The sequence below is a fragment of the Aedes aegypti genome, chromosome 3 (assembly GCF_002204515.2).
Source record: "Aedes aegypti strain LVP_AGWG chromosome 3, AaegL5.0 Primary Assembly, whole genome shotgun sequence".
Classification (NCBI taxonomy): domain Eukaryota; kingdom Metazoa; phylum Arthropoda; class Insecta; order Diptera; family Culicidae; genus Aedes; species Aedes aegypti.
The window spans coordinates 212387813-212399149 of NC_035109.1; the positions used below are offsets into that span (position 1 = coordinate 212387813).

Here is an 11337-nt window from a genome sequence, read left to right on the forward strand (position 1 = left end):
GATTGAATTGCTTTTATTTATTTCAAAATCATAAAACTCAATAAATCCTACTTGTGAGGAATACCCGATCGAACATCATAATTAGGATTTATGAGCAAAAAAGCAATTTAATCAACCATTGAGAAGAACATGCGATCGTTTTTATTTTGCTTGATTACATTGTTTTCATATTACATCGCATCGATTACATCGTTTTGTGTACGTTGTATCGATTACATCGGAGAAATTACATCGGTCGCATTTATTACACCAATAGCCCGCGAGTACGTCGGACTGTGTAAAATTACACAACCGAGGGAACGACTTGGTTGCAGCGGTTTCGATGTAATATTCAACAACTTTTTTTGCTGTGTAGGCGAACCTCGTTGCGTATACCCCCCCTGAGTTTTTATCACACATTTTTTTTTTGCGTGTAACGACATGTTTACGCGCCCAGACAACGTTTCCACTAAAATAAACCACCGTTGTTCGCCTGCACGAAGTTTGACATTTCCCGACGGGCGAAAATGGGATGCCGACGTCGCATCGCGAAAGCGCCCCTTTCTGTTCAGAGACGTCAATCGATTTTCCTATGGTTGAATCGGTGTGAATCATTTTCTGTGAATTTCATTAGGAAATACTTGTAAGTTTCGGATTAAGTGCAGTTTGGTGGTGAGATTTAAGCATATTTTACCTTGTTCAAGTGCAGTGCATAGGATTTGAGTGAATTTGATCGTTTTTGAGGCATTTTCTCATCGGGGTAAAAACTGCGTGGCAGCATCTGTCGCTTTTTGGGATGACGGCGAGTTACAGAACACGGGCGAACAGTGGCCTAACCTCAAAACTGGATTTGTTGTTAATTTTATGTGGATGTTGCAATCAGCAGGGCTGGTAGCAGGACTCTTTTTAGCGACTTGGTCTGCAACTCTATTTGTGAAGGAAGGTATTTAAAATCTCTATTGCGACCAAAATGGTCTCTGAAGTCACTTTCAGTGAATCCTGCTGCCAAATTTGAATGTTTCCAAAGAAACTTTCAGAGTATTACACGAATATTTCACAAGTTCGTCATGAATTTCTCCTCAGATATCTCGAGGAAAAGCTTCAGGAATTCCGCTAGTAATTTCTTATGGCATACTATCAGGAACACTTTCAGAGATATCTTAAGAAATTCCTCAAGAGATTCCTACACGAATTCTTCCATTTTTTTCAGCAGTGCTGCAAAAGATGCTAATAGGATATATGCTTCAGGAAATCCTTGAGCGCTCCAGCGCTACTACCTTTAAGGCCCAAACGCAATGATAGCGGAACGGCAACGGAAAGCGGAACCGGTTCGCCAGCATGAACTATAATTTGCTTGTCGATTCAGTGTTGGCTCACTTTCATCCATTGACAGCTCAGTCGAGATGGTGTGATTCTTGCTGGCGAACCGGTTCCGCATTCCGTTGCCGTTCCGCTATCATTGCGTTTGGGCCTTTAGTAATTTCTTAGATACTATCTCAGGGTCCAGTTATTTATTGACTAATACTCTTAATATTAGAGCAACTATGTAACAATGAAAATTTATCGCGCTTTCTTTCGATTATAACAGTGCAATGCTAACGCTTTTGGGAAGTTTTTCACCTTAGGTCGAAAGACAATGTCCTTGGGTAGCGTTGCATGCAAAAAATCGCAACAGAAAAGATTAATGTGGCTCAGTTAGTGATTAAAAAGAAAGTAAACAGTGAGAGCCTCTCAATGTTAGATAGGTCCTTTTGGAAAGTTACGCGACAATTCTTGCAACGGTTTCCCCAGTAGTTGTTACATGAGATCAAAAGAAGTTTTTCCAAATAAATCTACAAAGGCTCATTTCAGGGTTTTTGAAGAAATTCTTTTCTACAAGATCAGCCAAAATTCCTTCGCCATTTTTTCAGTTATCCTTGCAGGCATTTTCATGTGTATTCCTATAAGAAATCATCCACATTTACTCCCAGTAATTGCTCCAAAAATTAATCCAGTGATTATTCGAGAAAATATATTCAAAATGCTTTTAAGAATTCGTCAGTATTTTCGACCTCTTGAAGTTATTGTAGGAATTTCTCCAGCATCTCATTTAAGTATTACTCCTGCGGTTCTTCATTACAATTTCTCGAGTTATTTCTCTGATAAAATCTTCATGGATACTTCAAAATTAAATTTAAGGTGTCACATCAGTTAATTACAGTAATCATTGCTGTCATTCCTCCGATCATTTTTTAAGGAATTCTTCCAGGATTATCCACCGATGATTCCTTCAAAATTCCCTACAATTTGTTCAAAGTATCCCCCAAATATTCAAAAAAATAAATACCTGAATAAGTTTTTAATGGAATTTCTGAATTTTTGTTGTTGAGAAAATATCAGTAATATTTGTCGTAATTCTAAGAAAGAAAAAAAAAACTGAATACTCCCATCCTCGGTTCCTGTTGGGATTAATTTTGTTCCTGCAATATCTTTTCCTAGTCACTGTTTGGCTCCTGTTTGGTCTCTGTTTTGAGCATTAAGCGCCAATTTCATCACCTTCGCTTAAGCCGTAAACCACGTTTACTCATATGAATAAACTAGGTTTGAGGCCTAAGCGAGGGTGAAGCAATGTGAATGTTGCAATCAGTTGGATTTTAGATGCAATATTGATATTTCTACTGCTTTCTTTATTTCACAGGCGAGCCCGTACACGGAAAACTATTGAAAAATGTCTCGTTTCTTCGCCGGTGGTGGTTCGGACTCCGATTCCGAGAGCTCGTCTGATAGTGAGGTCGTAGCACGCCCAGCAGCCCCCCAATTCACGGTGAGTACCCTAACAGTACCGTGAATTCGAGTGAAATTGATCAACGTGTCTCACGATTCTATTTCTTAGCACCAATATCGATGTAATCTGCAGGAAATGACTATTGGTTGTCTTAACCATTGTCGAATTGGTTGTCCTGAAGTTTTTGTGTTAAAGTATGCTTATTTCTATGAAAAAAAAAGATGCTTAAAATATATCCCCGAAACAGATTTCATCGTTTAAATTCGTACCAATAGCTTATGTTGTTAATATAATTGAATTTCTGTTAGATATATGTAAAACGTAACATTGATAATATTTTGGATGAAAACCTTAAGTATTCTGTATTATTTTTTAAAAATATTTATTTTATATTTTTAAAACAGGTACTGGTATTTTGGCTACCGATTCATTTCCAACCCCGTTAATTTGAACGTTAATTTGAATTTGCAAACCATCGGGGTTCATTTTTAATTTGAACATCTAGTCACCCTAAAAACATGTATCTGGTTACCTGTCTTACTGTTTTGTTTTGAGATTCTGCATTCTGTTCCACAGCGTTCCATTCCACTTTACTCCGTTCCATGAGCGAAATGACGTTTAAACCATTTTTAATCTGAACGATGTGCAAATTAGCGGGGTACAAATTAAAAAGTGCTCAGATTAAATGTGGTCAAACCATCGGGGGTACCCGGTAATCCAAAGTAGATTTTCAGTTTTGGGGTAACTTTGATAATGGGTGACATGGACTTTAAAATAGTAATCCATAACCAAAATGCTGTTTGATATCATTGCAGTACACTGTGTTTTATTTTGTCGCGTTCGTGCGCTTTTCAAATAGCGCCTAAGCCGTTAATTTAGGCTATATTATGATTTTTCTATCTCTTGTATCTCTTTGAGATATACACCGTTGTATGAGAATGGCTCCTAACAATCAATCGTAACTTTTTTCCAAGATTCTTTTACATTTCTTATGTTTTCTACAAAGTGACATAAAAATCCGTTTTTTTTGCTGAACATGTCATCACGCTATCTTTTGAAATAACAAAGTTAGCATTAGCATTAAGCATTTCGCACAAATTCGTAGGTGGTACAGTCCTAGACCATTGTGAGGGTTGTTTCCTTTTCGTCCGTTACCAAAGTCAGACATTTGGGATTAATTACTAACTCTTAGACAAGATTGACGCATCGTCCAATAGTCGAGAGCTTTCCTGGCCACGTCCTTGCGAAAGCTGGGGAATGGGAAAGGATGATTGGTTGAACACTTCTTAAGAAAGATTCAGAGAACTCTACGACCTCTCATAGGTGTTACGGGATGTTGTGGAATGTTGATGGAAAGGGTAGTGCCATAGGATACGTTGGGTAAATGGGGTAAGTGAATATAATTGGTATATTTTACTGAATATGTGAATCAACGTTTTAAACTCATGCGTAAACCTTTGAGGCCATTGAGAACATTACAATAGGTAAGAAATTTCTGAGATTTTTCAACCATAATTGCATAATAGAGTGAAACATTGTTAACCTGTCAACTACCACTCCGTAACAAGTTGTCGACGTGCAATCTTATTTTAATATTTTCAGCGGAAAAAAGTTGCAGAAAATAATTTTCTGTACCACTTTTAAGTTGTTCCCTCTGACAGTTTTAAACTGCAATAAAAAATGTTATGAAATAATTCGACATATACCTACCTAAAAATAGCTAAATTGAAACACCATCAACTTTCTAATCACGTGGGGCAAGTGAAAAGTTTCTCATTAGAAATTGAATTTGTGTTTTCTCTTTAGGTAGCTATAAGTATTCAAGGTTCGCAATTATTAGAGATGTACCGAATATTCGGCCGGCTGAATATTCGGGCCGAATATCTCGATTATTTTGATTTTGCCGAATATTCGATCTGCCGAATAATGAAATCTGTTATTCGGCCGAATAGGCCGAATAGTGACCGAATAATAACAAAATAAAATAAATTGTAACAAAACATTATGTTTCAGACGAAGGAAAATTTAAAAAATACCATTAATTTATTCAAGTGATGATACATCAAATTTTCCTTTTGATGGATTCCATGGATGCTAAATGTTTAAAAATGTGAGAATTTTTCCGTTCTACGGCATTACGATGCTGCTCAATATACAAACCATTTAATATTTCACTCATCTTGCATGGATTGTATTGTGGCATTATTTTTACGTAATCTGAAAGTGCTTTTCATCTTGGCTTTGTAAAAAAATATGGAAACATATTTTTTCATTTATTATCGCTTGTGCCACTATAGGAAAACATGTGACTATAGTAGCACTATTTCTAATTCCCGTTCCAATAGCTTATAGGCAAAACAAAAAAAAAAAACAATCGTATTTTTACAAAACTTTTAAATTTTTACTTTATAGAAAGGCTGTCGATTAATTCCAAAAAGTTCTTAATTTTTCATTCATTCTCAATTCTTTATTCAAAAATAAAGAACAAAGTTTCTCTACTATAGGAACAATAGGTGTACTAAGCAAAAAATCATTTCTTGAACAAAATCGAGCTGTGAATCAATGGTACTTAGATAAATAGCTCCTGACCTTCATGTAAAAAAATATTTTACAACGATTTATAGGAAAACGGTCGTAAAAAGCTACTAGTGCGAATATAGGGGACTGTCTACTAAGGGAACACCGACCCTATGCGATGTATTTGCTCCAATTAATATGGAGCACTTCCAGAAGTCGGATGAGAAATAAAGCGACGTATTAACCTAGTTCCTTAAAAAGTTGAATGGATCAAAACTGCAATCAATAAGATACAAATCCCTTACTTTAGAAATATAAATCCTCAGAACTTTTGAATTTTGTTTTTTCTTCACACGGTTTCAAAAGCTTAAAACGATCATTCCGATCAATTCTTCACCGTGGAAGCTATCCCTATTTAAAAACTAGGTGTTATTCGACCGAAATTAAGGGTTTTATTCGGCCGAATATTGAGTCATTATTCGGCCGAATGTTCAGCCGAATATTCGTTTGGCCGAATAATAATTTCTCAACTATTCGGTATTCGACCGAAAGCCGAATAGTGCTATTCGGTACATCTCTAGCAATTATCATAGAACAACAGAACGTGCTGATAATTCAAGAAACACTATACTCAAAGCGACAAATGCTATTATCATGGTCAAATCATGGAACTTCTCTAAAATTAAGGTTGCCAAATATTACGATATCAATATGTTTACTTCGGACAGCCGATTAAAAGGAAGACGTTGATTAAAAAGTTCCAATATAAGAGAACGCACGGAAATCTCGTGGAAAGTCTATGTAAAACAAGTACAAAACATAAAAAATGGGGTATAAGTGTATCCACATATAAAAATTCTATTTTTTTTCTATCTTTATTAACGAGATTTTTAGCCCTGGGCTAGTTCATCTCGGGACCAACGGCTTTACTTCCCTTCCGAAGGAAGTCGTCACTATAACATTTATGTCATAAGTGACTATCTCGGGGATGGGATTCGATCCCAGGTCCTCGGCGTGAGAGTCGTGAGATCTAACCACTACACCAGGCCCGTCCCCCATATAAAAGTTTCTAAATACTTTATTGAGGGATTCCGTTTGATTTCTCTTGACGAATTATCCTACGTCATATCCGATTCTCTTGAAAACAAATAACCAGCGGTGGAAATTCTACAGAGTAGAAATGCAATTGCTGTCCCATGATGTAAGAACTAACATTGGAAATGTTGCAGTTATAATGTTGTCGAATCATTTCAACAAACATAACTGAACAGAAGAAAATTCAAGTAACAAGAAAAAAGTTTTCTTTGTTTATATGTTACTTATGTTATAGTTCATTGGGACGCTTTAACAAATGTTAAAGGTAGTAGAAATCGTGAATGTAACTGTTAGTTTTTGGATTTATTGTTCAAAACGATAAAGATACATTTTTCCCCTGGGCTTGAGATTATATTTTCCAGGGAGCGATGAGTTTTGATAATTGATCGCTGTTGTTAGTAGTTTTGATTAGATGTTGGGTGAATTTCAAAGCAATGGCAACCTCTTTATTACAAAATTTAGATTTTATCTTCTGACCTAAAGATTCTGGTTAAACTACTGTACTATGCAGTTGGGCTGCACTACGCTATCACTCATCAAAATTACTTTCACTTCGGGAAAATATAATTTCAAACTGGCGAGAAGATTACAGACTGAGGGTGGGTTAGGAGCACAATCAGACCCTTGAATGTGCAATGTGGGTTACTAAATTGGGAATGCCATTGACGGTTTGTAATCTTCTACGAGGTTTTCGAAAACCAACAGGGCGCGTGCACCGGGTTGCGGATAGGAGCAAAGGGAGATCAATAGCAACTACCTAAAATAATAGAGCAAAAAGCCGTTCCATGATTAGGTAATGTTTAGCGATCTTCTATGGTGTTCTAGTACTATAAAATTCTTCACTCACTGGGAATTCTGGCCTTGATAATATCAATAGTGATAAAAACAAACATGAAATAATACCTAATATTTAATAAGTACAATGTAGCTTCAATGTAGTAATAAATAAAATAAAATCAATTTTCTATACTTGACAAGGTTTTGAAGACAATCAATGAGTGAAAGAACTACCTATTAGAAAAGCCACATCAGCTAAGGCTATACATATACAAATGTTGGTCATAGGGTCATGGCGAGCATTCGGTATGTATGTCTATGACTGATTCTTATCTAATAGGGGCACTAGAAGACCACGCGGACAATTTCGAAACAAATTATTTTTATACATCGGTCTTACGATCCGAAAGGCTCAGCTATGCTGCAAAGTTTTTGTAAGCTATTCATTACTACTGTTTGATTGTTTATAATTCTAACAAAACTACAAAATTAACTCATTACTAATCACTGTTCCTATATTCTCTTTTTCTCTCCTTCTTATCTGTTGCATGATTATGAGCATCACTAATATAATGCATGAGCATGCACAATAAGAATAATTTCAGGATTGAAAGCAGTACATGGATACCTGGATAGAATAGCTTCGAAAAGGATGCTCAAAATAGAATATTTCTGGTCAGGGAAGTATCATCATCAAGGGTATGTAAAAATTTTCCATTATTAACTAATAGATCACACAAACAAATGAACTAATAATATCAAATATTTTTATATAAATCAGCATCGTCAATCAGTGCAAAAACAGATAAAGTTTGTAAAGTTATCACCATCGATTGAATTGCGCTCTTTATAGTAATGTTCAATCAGTATCAAAATCTCCTAAAGCGCCGCATCGTGCCATCAGCAGCCCTTAGCATCACTCTCATATTCTCATATTGTTATTATTTTGTCGTTTATAAAATTTCTAGAAAGCGATCAGCATACTCTTTCTTACTTGTACAATGGCCGATCTATCTGGAATTTTAATAAGTCAAATCAAACTTCAAAACTCAAATTAAATTGCTTTCAGCACATTTACATTTTGCAGCATTAATCGCATTACTGTGTCAAGTCTTCTCCATTCCCTATACCCTACCCCAACCCTTCTTATCCTTTCCGATGGTGTTCAAGTGGTCCGCATAGACTATTACGGCCATTACCTATCTCTTTCCCCGGCTTTGGACTGACTTGCGCTCTCATTGCCCCACCAAACGCTGCAAAATGAAAATGAAAATGAAAAACGATAAAGAGACATTTTTCAAAAACTTTTTCTGTACTTTTTTCTTCAATTTTACATAAAAAACAATTTCAGTATACTGCTTATATTTGGTGGGAGTCAAGCTAAAAAATATACACGACCTTATTTGTTTTAGTTTATGATCTCTAGAACTATGCGAAATCCATTACCCACTTGCCCAACGGTACCTTACTTGGGTTAGTTTGACATTCAACTTAAATATATCATGATATTTTTTTTATTTTAGATATTTTATGATATGTTTAATGAACTGTTGAAGGGTTCTTCGCTAAACAATCGCATATTGCCAAGATCATAAAAAGACACCGTTTAAAATAACTGGTCAATACCACCTTCAAAGAAAATTACCTACCTTCAGACGTTTAATGTGATTTATTCTGTAATCCAAAACATTCAATTTTGAAATTTACCGATTTATCAACCTGTAAGATTTAGATTCAGTGATCGCAAATTTAATGAGTAGCATATCTCTTTAGTTTTGGAAACCTAACGCAGTATTGACCAACTTCACCCCGGAATCAAAAACTTCAGTTTTTGATATCTAAAAAAATATTGTTGTTGCTTTGAAATTTCGTCAAAATTTCATTTACATAAATTGATAAACATCTAATCAGTACAATCAAGTTTTCAAAAATATTTGGAAGATAATATATTAATCCTACCTGTTATTATAGAACATAATTACTTAACAGTGATCAATTTCACCCGAAATTACGGTACTTAAAATCATAGAAACCAGTTCATGCTAATAATTCTATTAAATTTGCAGTTCAGTGATGAGGAAGAGGATGTCAAACGCGTCGTCCGCTCGACGAAGGAAAAGCGTTACGAAGATTTGTCCAACATCATCAAGAACATCCGTAACTACAAGAAGATCAAGGATATGTCCAGCATGCTGACCAGCTTCGAGGAACTGACCAGAGCCCATACCAAGGCGCTTCCCGTGATCACCAAGGTCGAGAATGGCGTCACTCCCCGGTTCATCATCCGTGCCCTGGCCGAGCTGGAGGACTTCATCAACATGGTTTGGGAGGACAAAGAAGGAAGGAAAAACTTGTCCAAGAATAACTCCAAGTCGCTGGGAACGCTGCGCCAGAAGTTCAGGAAATACATCAAGGACTTTGACAGCGATCTGAAGAAGTTCCGTGAATCTCCGGACGCGGCCGATGACGATGAGGAAGAAGAGGAGAAGAAGGAGGAATCTGAGTCGGAAGACGAACAGCATGTTGCACCAGCAGCAGCTAAAGCAGTTAGCTTCAAGAAGGAAGTAAAGCAAGTGAAGGTCGAGAAAGATGACGACGAATCGGATGATTCTATTGATTGGGACATGGATTCCGATTCGGATGAAAGCTCGTCGGATGAAGAAACTCAGTACACCAGCATCCGTGAGCGTTTCTTGAAGAAGGCCGAAAAGGACGACGGGGAAGATGCCGAAAACAAAAAGGAAAAGAAGAAGCTCCAGAAGGATTCTAAGGATAGGCTTAAGAAAAAGCGTGCCGAAGATGACGATGAAGGGTGGGAAGTGGTCAATGGAAACCGATCGACAAGTGCCGAGCAGCCTAAAATGTTCGCTAAAGATGCCGAGATCGATGTCAACGTAGTGATCAATAAGTTGAATGAAGTGATGGCCGCCCGTGGTAAGAAGAGAACCGATCGTAAACTGCAGATCGAATTCCTCAGGGAACTGCGCACCATTGCCGATACCCATAATCTGGGAGATGCCGTGGCCGCTAAAATCCGTTTCAACATTGTTTCGGCCATTTTCGACTACAATCCAAAGGTCTCGGAACCGATGAAGTTGGAGCACTGGTCGAAGTTGCTTGAGGAAATTCAGGCACTGATCAAGCTCCTTCTGGCCAACGATGATATTGTCTTGTCTGAAACGATTCTGGAAGAGAATGAAGAGTACGAAACGGCTCCCTACAAGATTCGAGGTTGCATTCTGACTGCCGTGGAAAGACTTGATGATGAATTCACCAAACTGCTGAAGGAATGTGATCCTCACAGCAACGACTATGTCGATCGTTTGAAGGATGAAGTTACCGTTAGCAGCGTGATTGAGCAGGTGGTGAAATACATTGAACGCCTCGGAAACGACACGGAAACCTGCAGAGTCTATTTGCGCAAGATTGATCACCTGTACTACAAGTTTGACCCTAATGTGCTGAAAAAGAAGAAGAAGGAACTCCCGGCCAGCACTCTGACTTCCGTTGATGAGATGGATCGCCTTTGTCGCTTTGTCTACGCCAAGGATCAAACTGATCGCTTGCGAACTCGTGCCATCCTGTCGCACATCTTCCATCACGCTTTGCACGATAACTGGTTCCAGGCACGCGACTTGGTGTTGATGTCCCACTTGCAAGAAACCATCCACCATTCGGATCCGCCTACCCAAATCCTGTACAATCGTACCATGGCCAATTTGGGTCTGTGCGCCTTCCGCCACGGCAACGTTAAGGATGCCCATCAGTGTTTGGTGGATCTGATGATGACTGGCAAGCCGAAGGAGCTGCTCGCACAAGGTTTGGTTCCTCAGCGTCAAAACGAACGCTCGTTAGAGCAGGAGAAAGTGGAAAAGCAACGTCAGATGCCTTTCCATATGCACATCAATTTGGAATTGCTGGAGTGTGTGTATTTGGTATCGGCCATGCTGCTTGAGATTCCATACATGGCTGCCCATGAATTCGATGCCCGTCGCCGTATGATTAGCAAAACCTTCTACCAGCAATTGAGATCCTCAGAGAGACAATCTTTGGTTGGTGAGTATTATTTCAAGCCTAGTAAAATCTTGAGAGTATTATTAACTTGCTGAGAAACGTCAGGGTAAAAAAATGAACGGTAAACATAAGACGAGTACATATTTTAGTATAGGTATTTTTTGCACCCTTGCAACTACCTACTATCCTGG

The 11337-nt window shown here is 37.7% G+C and overlaps 1 protein-coding gene across 1 annotated transcript in view; it reads left to right on the forward strand.

The window, feature by feature from the left end:
• Positions 1–505: 505 nt before the first annotated feature.
• LOC5570007 (eukaryotic translation initiation factor 3 subunit C) overlaps positions 506–11337 on the forward strand; it is a 29915-nt gene continuing 19083 nt past the window's right edge. Inside the window, exons 1-3 of the mRNA XM_001658846.2 lie at positions 506–622; positions 2657–2782; positions 9199–11188. Of these exons, the coding sequence (XP_001658896.1) occupies positions 2687–2782; positions 9199–11188 (2086 nt within the window). The 5' untranslated portion in view covers positions 506–622; positions 2657–2686. The remainder of the gene's footprint in view (positions 623–2656; positions 2783–9198; positions 11189–11337) is intronic.